At 41.6% G+C, this 17,291-nt stretch overlaps 2 protein-coding genes across 4 annotated transcripts; one reads left to right on the top strand and one right to left on the bottom strand.

Annotated features, from left to right (window-relative positions):
- On the top strand, positions 1–1,572 carry LOC130374240 (ALK and LTK ligand 2-like). Its single transcript, XM_056580905.1, has 3 exons — positions 1–1,069; positions 1,244–1,297; positions 1,439–1,572. The coding sequence occupies exons 1-3, from the start codon at positions 736–738 to the stop codon at positions 1,570–1,572; spliced, it is 522 nt and encodes a 173-aa protein (XP_056436880.1). The 5' UTR covers positions 1–735.
- A 2,867-nt stretch (positions 1,573–4,439) lies between these two features.
- Positions 4,440–16,555, bottom strand: acp1 (acid phosphatase 1). 3 transcript variants are annotated; one of them, XM_056581133.1, is made up of 6 exons: positions 16,452–16,542; positions 14,427–14,500; positions 10,877–10,990; positions 8,451–8,512; positions 6,641–6,746; positions 4,440–5,022 (listed from the first exon to the last, which is right to left on the bottom strand). In XM_056581133.1, the coding sequence occupies exons 1-6, from the start codon at positions 16,534–16,536 to the stop codon at positions 4,945–4,947; spliced, it is 519 nt and encodes a 172-aa protein (XP_056437108.1). In that variant the 5' UTR covers positions 16,537–16,542; the 3' UTR covers positions 4,440–4,944. The 3 variants fall into 3 exon arrangements, with proteins under 3 accessions (XP_056437108.1, XP_056437109.1, XP_056437110.1); XM_056581134.1 differs by lacking the exon at positions 10,877–10,990 and adding an exon at positions 11,047–11,160 and having other exon boundaries at positions 4,452–5,022; positions 16,452–16,555; XM_056581135.1 differs by lacking the exons at positions 4,440–5,022; positions 10,877–10,990 and adding exons at positions 5,029–5,674; positions 11,047–11,160.
- Between the last annotated feature and the right edge of the window lie 736 nt (positions 16,556–17,291).

Below are 17,291 nucleotides of genomic sequence, written 5' to 3' on the forward strand. Positions count from 1 at the left end.
GTTACAAACAGCTGTGCGTAATTCATGTCCAAGCATAAGGAGTGCGTGACCGGGATATCGATTATATTATTGATTAAAAAAAACACAAGAAACGCAAACCGGACTGTTTTTTCTTAGAACACCAAGGTCGTTTCTGAGGACAATAGAGAGGAGAGGCCAGTATCAACTCTGCTTTTCGCTTGATGCGATTTCAGTGAAAGGGGCGAAGAGCTTCCAGACGCAGAGTGGAGGAGAGAAGCAGACTGAGGACTGGAGGATCGATGGTCGGGAAACTAAAGTGAACTTTCCTTTACGGGTATCTCCCGATGTTGTTGTAATTAAAGACTGGATTGCGGAGTTATCCTCATGGGACTGGGGTCCTCAGTCAGGATAAAGAGAGAGAGGACCCTCAGACCATCGGACCTTTGGAGAGCTCACTACATCTCACCGGTGGAACGGACGGCAGCTCCTTCTGCTGGTTTCCACTCCTGGAGGACTACAAATGACAGCCTACTAGTTTGATAGTGATAAGTACATCATATTCATTCATTGGACTATACCATATAATAAGGAATAGCTTTTGGATTCATGGTTTTGGACGCGCTTCAAGTTCCTAGGCTCCGATCGTTTCAAAACTTCAGTACAGCCTAACATGGCCTGTTAAAATGCATCCTTTCCTAGGAATGTAACGCGTGTGAGGAAACCTTTATGCACTAGAGGACCGGTTCTTTATTTTTCCTCCAACCTATTTTCCACATGTGTCTTTTAAAACGCATTTCCAAAGAAGAAGAAGAATTCATTGTCAATCAGTCCAAGACAGCGATGAGCGGACCCCAACACCTCGCCATGGGCCTCCTGCTGCTCTGCGCTCTGAGCGCACACTTTGGAGACACCAGGGAATCCGCCACGGTGGCGAGGAACGAACATAGCCTGAGGCACCACGCTGGGTTGGTAAAACACCTGGACAGGAGCCGGGACACACACAGCCACAGCGAGACGGCCAACCGCTTGTCAGCAGCGAGGAGGGAAGCTCCAACCGGGACAAGGGTTTTACGCACTTTTGGAACCGAAATGGCGGACACTCCTGTGGGTGAGTAGGCTGTTTTGGAGTGGGAGAGCTGGCCGTGAATTCCTACAACTTGCTGGAAAACATTTCCAAGTGGTATTGATGTTTAGTTGGACTAATCGTTTTGAAGCTGACCATCTCCCCCCCCCCCCCCCCCCCCCCCCCCCCCGCCTTTTCCCACCTTTTTATCTTGCACAGCAATATCAGCTAGAGATATCACAAAGAAAGAAAAGTTTATACAACACTTAACAGGTAAGGAGAGTGTGTGTGCGCATGGGAGATAGTACTATAAAAAAAATAAGCTAATGAGGAATGATAACTAATGTCTCCGAAACGAATGGAAATTACGGGGAGAGTGACATGGATTTCAGAATCTGTTTTTTATTTCTCAAGGACCTCTGTACTTCAGTCCAAAGTGTCGGAAGCACGTTTACAGGCTGTACCACAGCACCCGGGACTGTACAACACCTACCTGTAAGTCCTGGACTAAATACCCCCCAAGATTACTGTCTGAATGGTTCTCATAAAGGATCCGGGCTGATACACACAACAGAATATTATCTCTCAATTTCAAAATAAATAAATGAATAAATAAATAAATATATTTAGTTTTCTTTATTTATACATGGACATGCTTTGATTTCTTCACTCTCTTTTCAGACTTCAAAAGGTGTGCACGACTCCTCCGGCGGTTAGCGGGCAGCCCACAGTGCACTGATGGGTAGCACCCTCCAGGTACACCAAGAGACTCTCTCCTGCATGAATGATTGGATGGATATATGGATAGATATAGACCAGTCTCTACTGAGGGAGTGAATGGATGGTCTTTAAACCATTCTCAAATGAATCCTGAACAGGATTCTGAAATTGATGGGAAGCCAGTGTGAGGAGATGAGTCAAGGTGTCCCAGGAGACCTCATGGAGGACTTGTCAGGAGCGGCAGCACGTTGGACCACGGGCAGGCGGTTCAGGGATGTCTTGCTAAGAAATCCCGAAAGGGAATCACAGTTATCAAGACCGGAAATTAATGCATGGTTGAATGAGTTTCGCAATGTCTCTCGGCTGGTGCAAAAAAAGCAACGAACCACCAATTTACAAACGCCTGGATTACGAAGGTCATGATGTTATAGAAGACGATAAAGAGCAAAGACTTTCGTAAACTGTTCAAGGAATGAAAAATGATCCTCAATGAGATGTAATAGTACAAGTACAGATACAACGGGCAAATAAGCAGACAATATAATGGTAGCAGAAAATATTAATAAACATTACTAAATATAGCGATAAAACAGCAGAAATTAAGTAACCTTTAGCATTAAAGGATACATCCGGTGTAAAATGGATCTGGGATATGTTTAATATGATAACGATTTGGAATGTTCGATTGAGAGCAAAAGCGCGTATAGACACATTCTTAAGTTGGCTGATTTTAGCCGATTCTACCAAAACGCTATAAACATGGAACGATGGGGGCATTTGTTATGGTAAAAACTAAGTCTCTATTTTAAACCACTTAAAAGGCTAGAAGTAGCCCGACACTTCTTTGGTAGTATAATAAGGGTCTTAACATATAAAACGAGGCATTGATAACTTTGTTATTGTACAGATTGTTTAATCTACCTATCGAGTCTGGCATCGACGGGGGATCTACTGATGGTATTGTGTGTATAAAATGTCCTTTTTAATAAACAATCTTTGCACTTACAAAGTTATCAATGCTTCATTTTATATGTTGTGACCCTAATTATACTTCCAAAGAAGTGTCAGGCTACTTTTAGCCTTTAAAGTGGTTTAAATTAGCGACTTAGTTTTTTACCATAACACATGCCCCTATCGTTCCGAGTTTATAGCGTTTTGATAGAATTGGCTAAAAACAGCCAACTGAAGGATTCGTCTATATGCGGTTTTTGTGCTCCAAAACTAACGTTCCAACTCATTATCGTACAAAACATATCCCAAATCCATTTTACACAGGATTTGTCCTTTAAGTTAAAGGAAATTATGAGTACCTTTTCCGTAGGATCGCAAGCACTGATGGGGGTCCCAGTTATTGACCATGTGATCTTATAAACGATATGTACTTGCACTCATTACTTGACTCCATAAAGAAACACAGGGTGGGTGTACGCAGTGATAAGAAAATCAAGCCCTCTCCTTATTGACTTCACATGCTTCGTTGTGGACTAAATTCGACTCCCTCTTCATTCTAGGTTGTAGCAGTGCTCATGAATCTCAGCCAAAGAGGAATAGGACGAGAAGGAGAACAAACACATCTGTATAAAGAAGTGCCTTGGACTGTACCGGTTGCGGCCAACTCCTTCTGACCTTCCAACTATGCAGAAAGGTCCAGAATGGTCCTGCAGTGGTCTGACCGTCCTGGACATGGATCGTTAGCCCAACAGGTCCCCTACACCCGGGGCCCACCACCTACAGCCCCCCAAAACCAGGGTCCACCACCTATAAGAGGTTGTAAAACCAAAGCCAAAGAAAGACTTTAAAGAAATGGAAGTGAAATGGAAGAGGAAAATGTAGGTGGACACACACAACCAAACATCAGAAAATTACCAAAGTGGCATTAATTTTTTGCTTAAAAGAATCAAAAGGGATGCATTATTTTTTCAGTGTTCGGTTGACTTTGAAAAGAACGGAAGGATTTTTTGAAGAAAGGGGTTTCTGACGTCTACAGATGTGTGTTAAAGCTTGTGTTGGGCCTGCCATACTGCACTTGTTCCTCGACAACACGCCATGTAGGACCTCGGCCAAGGCCTACTACCTTCGTCTGCTTGTGCTAACACTGAAAACTACTCTTCAATTATTAGTTGCACCAAAAGGAACATTTTCTAATCTTTGGATGTCGTTACGAGAGAAAAAAAACAACCCAGGACCATTTTCTCAGCACTGGTCCCACTCACTAAATATGAATAGCACCCGACAAACCTTGGTTTAGTGTTGTATATTCTATCAAATATATTTTGGAGTTTCCAGTGTATATTCTGTAGATTATAAACATCTATACAAAGTGCAATATGTATACTGTAAGGCAAAGCTTGAAAGGAATAATCTAACTACCATGTTTGCCATTTATGAAGTGGGTGTTGAAAAGCATATATATTTAAATAAATTAAATATATTTAATAAATTATAACATTGATATAATATAAATGGCTTCTGTTGCGTTAGCATTGACAATAAAATTAGCACATTTGTGAAGGCGTCTTTAGGGACAAGGCTTTAGTCAAAGCTCTTAATTAAGTCCCAGTGTGAATGGAATGGAAAAAGGCAACATATAAATGCTTAATATTTTGTATTTAAACATTACATTTCCTAAACATAGGATTACTTTAGAAGCCTTAATTTTTCACTTTTTTCTAAAACATATTTATTGTAGGCCATATAGAAATACAAACATCTAGAATGTTTTAAATGACGCTGGCTTTTTGCATACAATGTAGACATTATAGAAAAAGGCTAAAAATGTACCCCAAAACATCCAGCATAATACCCATCTAGATTAACATTTAGTCCAGCATTAACTCTGACCCTGGTCTTGACCTTTAACCTAGACAGTTTAACCTCCTTAAATGTTGGGTCATGTGACACCATCTATTGGCTGGCCTGAGAATCAGATGGAATCCTTTTTATCGATTATATGGACATTTGATTGAAACAAAAAGCCACAATTGTTTTAAAACAGTTTATTTATGACCAATTCTCATCACCACAACACAGCTTATATCCCTATACAGTGCAACTCCTGAAGATCATTGCCAAACAAACAGGGGTTGTCTTGGCCAGTGTATTATAACGAGTGGCTTAGTTGGGCTCAGTTGATGTGTTAAGAAGACATAGCATAATGAACAATTGAGGGCCAATCATAGCATTGGTCCAGTCATGGTGTGCTAGGAATTGTTCTCCAAGAACACTTTGCAGCATCTCACGCACTGTTCGTAGACTGTTTCAAAGTCCTCCTGGCTTCCCTTCAGGCGAGATAAGGAGGCAGAAATGATGTTTAACGGCGACCAATTTAATATATGCAAGCTTCACATTGTTTTGAAAGAACTGAGAGCTAGCCCGGCTCAGAATATGATAACAATCTTAAACTAAATTGATCTTACATTGACCTTAATCAATGCAGTTTTTTGTTTATCATGACCAAAGAACAAAGCAATGTCATTGAAATTGAAATCAGCTCAGCGTCTTCCGACGACTGCATTTCACTACAGTTTGACTTATTGGTCATCACAAATGATCTCTTGCCCCCTTTAGATGTTTGACAAGTATACATTCAATGTCTCTGGGCCCTCATTATAAGTTTGTAAACTATTTATACTTCACATTTTAGTACCACATTTATTTTGTTTGTAAGGCAATGGGTCCAAGACGACACCAATTAGTTCCAACTACATCCAAAAGCCAATGATAGGGCCAATATGACCTAACCAGGCAGGATTCATAGGGCTAAAATAACAAGCAGGAGAGAAAAGGAAACATTAGTGATGGGAGTGAAGTGGAGAGTTAATGGTGTGTTCTTGAATCCTCGAACTTTCGAGTCGAAAGTCGAAGATCTCCCAGCTTTCTTTCCGCATTTCTCGGAGGCACTCCCCCTTTTTGTCTTCATCTTTCAAAAATCTGAGAGTAGACCGAGAGCAGAGATGGCGCTTTCAACAAAATGGCTGCGCCCGTGAAGAGATTTTTTTTTTTTGTATTTGTACCACGTAGGTCATTTTAATGTTGATTTTAAATGCTCTTACACACTTGATTATTGCTACTTTATTCCGGTCACCAATTAATACATTGCATGGTCTTGCTGTGTGTGCAATACAATTTAAAGTTGGGTTGTTTGTTTTCGGGCTGGTTTGCTTAAGAGGCTAATGTAGCTAACAGTAAACAGCGACTAGCCAATTTCATGCCACAATCACAATGACGAACAGGAACGCTATGAATGCTCCGAGACCGGAAGTGACGTCAAACGTGCAACTCGGAAGGCTGGCGTCCGAGGATTCAGGAACACACCATAACGGTTGGCCAGGGCTGGTGTCAGCCATGGCAGGAGAGGCAAAGTTAATTTGAAATACACCATGGGGGAAAGTGAACACGCCTGCAAGGTTGCAAGACAATAAAGATGTCAGGAGATGCATGGTCTCAGTATCAGGATTTGTGGAAGTGGCAATACCAATGCCAACTAACCACCTTTCAATAGGAACGATTGGCCCAACAACTGGTGCTTCGGACACAAACTAATAATTTGAAGCCTGGCAAGGTTGGTTTTCGTTGGATCATAATGTCAAAGAGCCAGCAGTCCAAAGCAGATCAATTCTCGTTGAATGATGATGCCAAATAAAATGGGTATTTCAACAAAAGCCTCCCAAATAAATCTTTGCATTATGCATACTTGGCTGATGAATGTCAGAGGGGACACAATGATCTGAGGTTATAAAGAGTTTGGAGAGGAGAAACATTTAAAAGGCTCCAAATCCTTATCACTTGTTCCCAGATCTCGAGGAGAGCAGCATTTAAAAAGAAAGAGCAGAGCGATCACGATTCATCTCCAAATTTAAAGGGGCGTGCTCCCACTCCAACAAGAACACTACTTACATAATATGGGTCTTTGATGATCAGCTGTTTCTGGGGGTCATAGGAACCGAGTAGCTCAATCTTGGCACTGTAGTTGCTCACAGATTTCGCCTTCCTTTTCAGCTCGCTGCAAATACAAAACAAGGGTTGAAACAGAGCCTGAGCAAAACAAAGAATAATTTAAACAATGTCCAACAGATGATGAATAAAAGATCCAGTGACTGTTGATGGGGATTATGAACATCACCAGCAGCTACAGACGACGGTGGGGCTTGAGCCCCCAGAGTACCTGGTTACCCACTCACCCTGAGCTAGGTGCTGGAATTCATACCAAAAGACGGTGCACCCCAAAGTCCATCCTTAATAAATGCAGGAATGTAAGGGCTTGGTGCATCCCAGGTCTATGGGTCTATCTATAGAAAGCACACCAATGTATATAATTGTTTGGTAAGGATCAGCATGTCTGAGAGGAAGCAGGAAATGCCAACCCGTTGCACACTATGAGGAGCCATTTACCCAGCTACCCCATTTGTCAACTTCTGGTTCTCCAACTGTGAAAAATGCAGATGGTGAAAATTAACCCCAAGGACTTGATTATCAGTATGTGATGCAGTTAAAAGTATTATAGACTCACTTTTTCTAGAACATCGTTCCTGGCACTGGACATGGTTGCATGCCAGCAAGGTTTCGATAATAAAGGACCTTGACTTTCGCTGTTATTTACGTTTACAGTATCAGTATTAATTATTTCTGCAAATTTAAGACTGGAAAAAAAAGACACTTGAATCTGTTTAGATAGCTTTGAGACACCTGCTTAAAGTTTCACTGAGGAAATGTGGGTAGTTGTGGTTTTTTATGGATCTGAGCGTCCAAACGCAATGCAAAACACTAGAGTGAAAACCATCGATAATCCAATGAAAACAACCTGATGACCTATGATGCAGTAGAAGAAAAAAAAGAACCAGGGCATATTTCACTAGGAACAAAGCAGGAAGAGGACAGCTAGAACAGAGGGTCCCCTGATAAGGCACCTTGACAGCAGGATGAAATCTATTTATGTATTTACTCTGCGGACTTCACCCACTTTCTCTAGAACCTAAGGTCTATTTTCCCAGTCTGGTCAGCTTAACACTTGGCTCACAGTTTAAATGGATGGAATGGGGGGAAAAACACAGCAAGACGAGGTATCCAAAGAACTCGGTAAGCTGCTTAGAGATCAGATCTGCCATGGGCATGTGATCTCAAACTGATCCTACAATGTTCAAAGTAGCCAAACATAACCCAGCTCCTGGCCTTTGGAAGCAGCTTAGGGGGGATGGATATTGCTCATTAGCTGGAGCCTGCGTCGACATGTGGGGCTCAGTCGCTGTCTCCCTGGGACTGTGTTGATGTGTGTGGGAATAGGAGGACTGGAGATCCGTCTTTATGCAACCTGGTTTGTCCTTACAGTGGCCCATCCGCCAGACCCGACCCCGGACAAAAGACCAATCGTTTCCATCCATAGCCAACGTATGCCTGTGAGGGTCACCCTCATCATCTGAATGATTGTCAAGACCACGTTTCTCTCCTTGCCCTACTATCACATCACAGCAATGCACATGGAATTATTACGCTAATTATGGCCTTTAAAAAGGTTTTAGATGGTATTTAAGTCCCTGGTCAATGAGCAGCTATGAAGGCTGTGTGGGCTTTGTGCTTGCCCGTTGAATCTGATGTAGGAGGCCTCCTGGATTGTTTGCGACAATGCCTGCCTGGCCAGTACATTTGGATTCATGAAAATTTAAAATAAAAAAACAAAGAGCACTCGCAACCTCATGCCAAATAACTGTACCTCATGTTGCTGTCGTCCATACAGAGAATGTACTCAAAGTTCATGAAGTCCTCCTTGGTCACCTGGAGGTGAGATGAGGACAGATGTGACAGAGGGAAGGTTAACTTTGGAGGCGGGGCTGTCCAGACATGTGCTCCACGACATGCAAAAGGGCCTCTCAGACAGCCTCATAACTGTTGCTATGCGCCACATCCATCAGCTGTAATTAAATGGGAGTAGTCATCACAGTAACAACATACTTATTCACAATATAAAGCCCCTATACAATTAATTTATGAGTAACATGAGTCGTATGCGATAGATATAGTATATAGAATTAATGTAATATACCGTTTTTAAATATCACGATTAGTGGTTGGAAAATAGATAGATGAATAATGCTCCAAAAAGGTTAGAGAGAAGGTCTAGAGAGAGAGGCAGACATTGACAGGGTAATAAAGAGGAGATCAAAGCAGCACATCTTTAAGGATGTTGTGCAGAGTATTTGACAGGGCATGACTTAATGAAACTGGTGGAATAAACCACGCAGCCCCGGTACGTACGAAGGGGTCCAGTGGGTCAAACTCATAAGACAAATGGAGTTGGACAGGAAATGACAACAATGGGGAACGGATGAGAAAATAGAAATGAAACAAGCTCAAACCTGGTTAACTCTAGCAACAAGACTTGTAGGACGTGTGTGTGTGTGTGTGTGTGTGTGTGTGTGTGTGTGTGTGTGTGTGTGTGTGTGTGTGTGTGTGTGTGTGTGTGTGTGTGTGTGTGTGTCTCATTCGCCTAATCGAGCAATCGCGCACAAAATACATTTCAAAGTGGATTGGCCCACTTCCCGATCTTCAGTCCCTGCTGCAGAGCGAATTCAAATGGCCGGCACAACGGGCTGGGGGTCTAACACCGTAATAGATAACTATAACCGCATTTCACATTTATCGCAAATATCCCGCTGCTTCGGGTTTTCCTTTGTAGGCGCGTTGGGAGGAGGCGCGGGCGAATCCGCTGTCAGTGCGTGTGGATGTATCAGTGATACGTGGGTTTATCCAATAAGTGGTAGGGTACCATCGCATCATTGGCATTTATGCCCGCTTGTCTCTGTGTGCGTGTGTGAATGAGAATAACAGGAAGGAAGAGTGCTACACGGAGATTAATAAACGGAACAATATTTATATTTAAAAACCGCGAAAAAAAAATAGCAGAATCAATTTGTGGCGCTCTTGGTTCATTCTGTGGCGCTGCGCAACACATTGGTCTATGTATGGGAAACACTGAAAGTTGCGATGTGAGGTGCTTGGCGGGGTAGGGGTGTTTCTCAGAACTCAATTGAGAGTGAGAAAAAATGGAAGGATTTGGTGCTGGTTCACAATAGCATTACAAACAACGTAACACTGAGCTATCAAACACTTTTGGGAAGAGCTATGGCTTAGCTTTTGAAAGGGACATTGTCCTGCGTACTACGGTGACGGTTTCGGGCGCCCTGGCGATTGCTCCCGCGCCCCCTCCCTTCTCCATTTGTTTTGTTTATTTTAATTGACTAATTAAGGGCGCCACCAGAGGGCACCCCCAATGCATTTGCCGCCCTAGGCAGTCGCCTAGGTCCTGCTCAGGAGTCACAATATACAATGGTAAGATAAGTTTATGCACCCATGCTAAAGTTGACTAAAAAGAGGAATAGAAAAATCATCTTTAGGAAATCGATCTTAGTGCCTTAATTAAACAAATGAGGAAAAATCCAACCTTTGAGGCCACCAATTTTCTTTGCGAATGAATAATTTATCGTAAGTAAATAAATAAATGTTCTTCGTTAAAATCCAGGGTGCATAAGTATAGAAACCCCTATGTTCAATTCCCATAGAGGCAGGCCGGTTTTCATTTTAACATAGGGGTTCCTATACTTATGCACCCTGTATTTTAATGAATATTTATTTATTTAAGATACATTATTCATTCGAAAAGAAAATTGGTGGCCTAAAAGGTTGGATTTTTCCTTATTTGTTTTAATAAACAATTAAGATACATTTCCAAAAGATGATTTTTTTATTCCTATTTTTAGTCAACTTTAGCATGGGTGCATAAACGTATTCTTACCACTGTAAAATAATTACAATTCCTTAATATCATTAAATAAGTGTTAAAGGGTTCATGAGAATACCCACATACAGATTTAGTAACATTGTATGAGGAGAGTGCATCATAAAATAAGTAATACCAAATTAGCAGCAGTGGATCTGATTTAAATTACGGAACAGTTTTTAGCTAATTATCTGAGGTATCGAGGCCTGTGAAGAGGTTAACACACACACACACACACACACACACACACACACACACACACACACACACACACACACACACACACACACACACACACACACACACACACACACACACACACACACACACACACACACACACACGCACACACACACATATACCTGTCGTGCCCTGTGGCTTGTCTCAATGCCATGCGACCTTAGGCAGGCCAGACCGCGGCTGTCCGGTGAACTGCCTGTATTCCAGTCAGATGTGGCACCACTGTCTATGAACCACTGCAAAACACAAAGCGGGGGGGGGCTAGTTGCTGCTAACAGTTTGGTGTTGGTACCTGCCGGGCTATATGGCTCATGGGCACGCCGTGCTTCTTCATGCAGGCCTGCCCGCGGTGGTCGGGAGGACTTCCAATCTCATAGGTGGAGGTGGCAGCACTGTCTATCCTCCACTAGGCAGGGCAGAGCATGGAAAACCTTCCCTGGTTAGGATGTATGGCCGCAGAGCTGAACAATATTACAACAGTACAGTATTGAATTTGCATTGATTTTGGTTTCAAGTTAAACATTAGACTGGATTGGGGCTGGTGGTGGGTCAGTTGGTTGGCTGGTCGACATTCTCAACATGTTGCATCTGATTCTCATTATTTTCAGGGGCGGTAAAACAAATGGAGAACTTTGTATTTGAATATTAAGTGATAGGCTATGTTGTGTAAGAAATAATATGAATTATTTGAAGCGTGTAGCCGTAAAACTTTACCCCTGCTATTTTCTAAAGGTTCATATTGGGAACTTGCTTTGATTTCCCCGAAATCAGACTCTTTAAAGAAGGGAGTGGTTGAAAGAGGATCAGGGATCAGGGATAACAGTGGTATATAAACTGCCCATGACACGGAGGTATTTATAAATAGAATTTGCGTGTGTCCGGAATACTGTGATGTCCGGAATATTGTCAACTTTACAGCAACCTCTGACCAATAAGCTATTTAAGAACGTCTGTTCAGAGAAGTTGATACCCTCTGTGTTTGTTCACTATGCTGTTGAGACGTTAATACCCTCTGTGTTTGTTCACTATGCTGTCGAGATGTTAATACCCTCTGTGTTTGTTCACTATGCTGTTGAGACGTTGATACCCTCTGTGTTTGTTCACTTTACTGTTGATCAGAAAGTTACAAACCCTGTGAATGCTGACTACTTAAAGTGTAATTCCGGCTAGGGCTGCAGGATATATCGGCTATGGATATAATTTCCACGGGGACACAAGATTTGACAATATCGTTTATATCGATATGCGTTAAAATTGTCAGTTTCCCCCTCAAGCGTCTACAGCGCTTGCCTTGGAGACTGTGAGCGCGACCCCTCCCCCTCCCACTCTGTCTTTCCGAACGTGCCGTGTGCAAAGACGCCTCATTCCCGCCCCCGCCGCCCCCTCACAACACAACAAGCATGGATGATACCCGTAAAGAAAACGAGACGGCGGCGGTAGATGAAATTGCTTCAAAGAGGAGAAACAACGGCTCCATAATGTGGAAATAGTTCGGGTTTAAAAAAAAACAGATGAGCAGCAGCTGCAGGTCATGTAGAGAGTGTAGCAAAACCGTTGCGACTAAAAGTGGAAGCACGACAAATCTGTTCCACCATTTACAGCAGCGGTACAAAGTGCAGTATAAGGAATGCGTAATACTCTGTGGCTGTTCTGCTGCATCATCGGCCGCGACAGTTTCTTCTGCCCCGAAACCAGGGCCGGCGCTCGGCAAATGTGTTGGGGGCGCCCTCTGGTGACGCTCTTAATTAATTAATTAAAATATACGAAACAAGCGAAATGAAACCAAACATGTTCCCAAATGGAACGGAGAAGGGAGGGGGCGGGGGATTAAAGTTACGGCGCACTGAAACTCTCACCGTAGTACACAGGACAATGCGACGAAGCCAATGCTCTTATTGGTAGCTAATGTGTGTAACTTACAGCTTTATAATGTTCTCTGCATAGGTGATTATTTTGTGAAGGTGAAAAACGTCCCTTTTTTTTTTTTACATGTTCATTAAATTCTGTTGAAAATAACGACACAAAATCACATGTTGCAGTCATACTGACCTATGTTTTAATAAAAGTGCTTGCAACATCTCACATGTGGCTTTTGACTTAGAAAAAAAACATCTAACCCACTCTATAGAAAATATCGAGATATATATCGTATATCGCCATTCAGCCAAAAAATATCGGGATATCATATTTTGCCCATATCGTGCAGCCCTAATTCCGGCGAAGATTGAATCAAGGATCTTTTTGTGACATGAGGACCCATAAAATAAGCTCTCCAGACAATTTCTTCATTGATAATCGAGTATAGAGATTGCCCGTGAATGCCCGGAGCAATGTAACATCCAAAATGGCTTCCATGTTATTAGCTAGGGGCAGTGTGAACACTTCCAAATATTTCTTTTTTTACCACTAATATTGCTCAAAATAGCACCAAACCTCTGCAGTAGCATTACTAGTGTCCCTACACATAAAATGTGTTCCATGTTACCAGGAAGTCCACACAAGTTGATTACCGGCTACCGTCTATAATATAATAGAGGTGCCAAAGAAATCGACTCAACAATCTGCCCTCTTGATATTTGGCTGCTTTAAATTTTTGGGTGCCTCTATTATATTATTTACACACTAATTGATGTCATTTCAGTCAGCGACATACGCAGCATGCGCAGGTGATTTCAGCATCAAGGCCAAGCGACAAGGAAAGCTTGACCTGAGGGACTTCGGCTTTAGAAGACAAAAAGAACCACGGAAAGGAAGGTCAAGAGAGACTCAAGTTAGGCGTAACTACTGAAAATATGGTAACGAAAAGTAGTACCTTTTTCAATTTGGCGCAACGTTACTTTTCCCAGGAACAGATTTGACAGCGATACTGCCTTCTTGGGCAGTATCGGGCGGGGTAGGGGTGTTTCTCAGAACTCAATTGACAGTGAGAAAAAATGGAAGGATTTGGTGCTGGTTCAAAATAGCATTACAAACATCGTCACACTGAGCTATCAAACACTTATGGGATGAGCTATGGCTTAGCTTTTGAAAAGGGACATTGTCCTGCGTACTATTGCGCAAGCACGCACGCAGGCACGCTTGCTGCGCGCCTGCGTGCTTGCGCAATAGTGCCTTCACAACCTCTCATTCCACACCATACGAGATAGACACTGGTAGCGTGAAGCAGGCAAGATCACTTCCGCAGGCAACTCTGTCCCGTTTTCTCCCTTTCATTCCAACCCGTGAGCAACGCAAGTCTCACTTCTCTGCCGAATGCATTTAAAAAAAATAAAAATAAGAATCAGTTTTTAAAATCCTTAAATGTAATGCATGCCTCCGAATCGTTTGATGCGTCCGATCAGCTGCGTTTTTTGGGATAAAATAAGAGCGATGACAGCAGTCATCGGTCTAAAAAATATAGAATAATAATAATAATTATCACACCGTTGGTCTCCCACCATATGCGCTGTCATCAGCATAAATGACCTGTCCCTAAAAGTTAAAATCCTCCCTGGCTTTTATTTTACAACTCAACCACTGGTAATAAGGATTGACATTGGTTAGAAAATACTGCTTTTTAAAAGTTTTGTAAAATATATAATTAGACTATGATATGTATATCATCCCCAAAACATGAATACAAATAAATTATAATAAATAGTTATTCTAAATAGTAAATCCCCATGTTCTCACCTTGTCCACAGTCCCAGCATCAGTCACCATCTTCTGGAATACTGCTTCAGCAATCGGGGATCTGCAAATATTCCCTTTTAAAAGGCACAAGAAGAAACAAAGCATGATTGAAAATCAGCCATGGGGCATGAGAAAATCTTTGGACATGTATATTTAAAAAGGAATACACAGATATCTGTAAAGTTGTTTGATTCTAAATTCAGAATTTAAGATTGGCTTGGTTAGAATTTGCATTCCATCAGCCATGTGCATTGATGTGCAGAGAAGCAGTAGCCTAGCTCTTGTTCAAGTGAGGGGAATTTGGTTATAGCGACTTAAAGTAATTGCATTCCACAGCAATGATAAACCCCAAAAAATAATTCAACTGAAAAGGTGAAACTAATATATAATATACTCATTACATGGAAAGTGAGATATTCCAAGCCTTTATTTATTATAATTGTGATGATTATGGCTTACTTCTTATGAAAACCTCAAATTAAAATTATCAGAAAATTTGGAATCAATAAATAAGGTTTTTAAATACAGATGGGTCAGCCCTCTGAAAATAATAATCATGCTTATGTACTCAGTACTTGGTTTGGGCCCTTTTGAATGAATTACTGCCTCAATGCGACGTTGCATAGATGCTACCAGCCTGTGGCACTGCTGAGGTGTTATGGAAGACCAGGATGCTTCAATAGCGGCCCTCAGCTCTTCTGCATTGTTCGGTCTCATGTCTCATCTTTCTCTTGGCATAGATTCTCTATGGGGTTCAGGTCAGGCTAATTTGATGGACGATCAAGCACAGTAATACCAAAGACATTGAACCAGTTTTTGGTACTTTTGGCAGTTTGGGCAAGTACCAAGTCCTGCTGGAAAAAGAAGTCAGCATCTCCAAGCATGAAGTGCTAAAACTGGTTGACGGCTTTGTTGAATCTGGACTGAATAAAGCACAGTGGACCAACACTAGCAGATGCCCAAATCAACACGTTATGTGTGATGTGTTCCATTGTAACAGAGCCAATTATACAGCAGTAATATGTGTAACAGAGTGAAATATACAACAGTAATATGTAGTATTATAATTATACAAAATCTTTTTTAATAGTTATAACCTGACATTTCCTGAGTCAATATGTGGAACGTTTGAGACTCAGTTTCTGTACCCCGACGTTCACTTTCATGGGTCCCCCCTATATAATTGCTTCACGCTTTTGCCTCTCCCTTTTTGATTTTGTACTCCTTGGGAGAGGTGAGCGACACTGTGGTCACAGAAATGTCCATGTTTTTGCCTCTTTTAAAGTACATTTTTAAGTTTACATGCTAGCTTAAACTTATTGTGTCGTACGCTAACATATTTCTCACGTTATTTAATTTGTATAAGAGCTCTCGCTAATAAGAGTTGACCGGAGGATAGTGTTGTTATTTACACCTTTGTCAGAAGAAACGGAGATCGCCTCCAAAGATATCCTGGTCTGGGCCTCTTCATCCAAACACAACAAAGACAACGCCAGATACTAACCGGTTACACGATCACACGTGTGTGACGTAGAGCGGAGTCAATTACAGTGTGATCTACGTCACCCACTTATTGACAACCTGATTTAATGTGACTTGAACAATTGTACCCAATTTGATCAGTCATCTCAAGCAGCGCTGTATGTGGCGCAGCTTAATGTTAATAATTGAATATCAACCAGGCACTAAAATGAACTACGACCCACAGCCAGCTAAGAGTTGTTGTCCTTTTTAAACAATAGCGTCAAAACCCGTCGGCCCTGCGGGGAAACTGGTCACACAATTAGAGACATTTAACCTAAACCCGGCCTGTTAGCAGTAAATAATAATATAATAGTGATGTAGAACCTGCCAGCTAGTATGTGATAGCTCTGTTGGCTGACGTTTCATTAATCTCGTTAAGGGCTGGCACAGATGCTCTTTGGCCAACCGTGACATCTTTTTGAAAATATTATTATGATATACGTTAAAACATGTTATTTGTCATCGCAGTGAGCTCTGACGATGAGCCAGAGCGGTTCTTACCCAAACACACGAACAAAACAGACTTCCCACCGGTGGCCGCCATGTTGCTTTGAAGGGTCCTCTGCCAATCAATAGGATACGACATGTGTGCCTGTTAAAAATCACTACTACTTATTAAAAACTATTGTGACGTTATTCTTAAATCCATGGAGTTCGATAACTGAATAATTATATTCATTATTAATGATAATACTAACGATACTAACAATAACTTTAGAAAGCTAGAAAATAACTAGAAAATGCATTTCCTGCAGAAAATGCGGTAGTGAGTGCTGTAGTACAAAGTGAGGTTGAAAATATTTTTTAATAAAGCCACATAGATTAAGACATAAAGAAATGTTAAATGGCTTAAATAAAGTGAAGGGATTTGAACAGAAGTTCAAATGTCTAAATGGAGTAAACACTGTAAACATGCACACCACTTAAGGAAATGTAAATGGTTGGACACAAATAAAGTGACCGCTGAATGAAAAGCGCAAATCATTGCTAAAAATGCGAGATGTAAAATGAATTGAACTGAAGAATCTGAAAGGTCAAATGTATTGCACTGCTGGTGTGTGTGTGTGTGTGTGTGTGTGTGTGGGAGCATAGATATATATATCTATGGGTGGGAGTACCAAATGTGTTCGGCTGTGAGATCGGCTCGGGGGTCCTAGATGCGCAATAATGACGCACTTCCTGTAAACAATGTCTTTAAATGCGCATGCGCGTCACTCAGTAGCCGGTGTGTGTCAGCGATATGTAAATGTATTCATTGCTAAAAAGTTAGTAGTTATTTAGCTGTTGATAAACAGCTTTTTCAATGATTTTGCTTAAAAATTGTAAATTAGATATGGGCCT

The sequence above is a fragment of the Gadus chalcogrammus genome, chromosome 21, assembly GCF_026213295.1.
Source record: "Gadus chalcogrammus isolate NIFS_2021 chromosome 21, NIFS_Gcha_1.0, whole genome shotgun sequence".
NCBI classification, from domain to species: domain Eukaryota; kingdom Metazoa; phylum Chordata; class Actinopteri; order Gadiformes; family Gadidae; genus Gadus; species Gadus chalcogrammus.

Excerpts from the sequence above, each read along its gene's own strand:
- LOC130374240 (XM_056580905.1), top strand. The coding sequence starts at position 736 with ATGTGTCTTTTAAAACGCATTTCCAAAGAAGAAGAAGAATTCATTGTC. Across the intron at positions 1,070-1,243 it reads AATGGCGGACACTCCTGTGG|CAATATCAGCTAGAGATATC; the intron begins GTGAGTAGGCTG and ends TATCTTGCACAG. Across the intron at positions 1,298-1,438 it reads GTTTATACAACACTTAACAG|GACCTCTGTACTTCAGTCCA; the intron begins GTAAGGAGAGTG and ends TTATTTCTCAAG.
- acp1 (XM_056581133.1), bottom strand. The coding sequence starts at position 16,536 with ATGTCGTATCCTATTGATTGGCAGAGGACCCTTCAAAGCAACATGGCG. Across the intron at positions 10,991-14,426 it reads ATGCTGGGACTGTGGACAAG|TGGTTCATAGACAGTGGTGC; the intron begins GTGAGAACATGG and ends TGTGTTTTGCAG. Across the intron at positions 5,023-6,640 it reads TCATCAAAGACCCATATTAT|GGAAGCCAGGAGGACTTTGA; the intron begins GTAAGTAGTGTT and ends TCTCGCCTGAAG.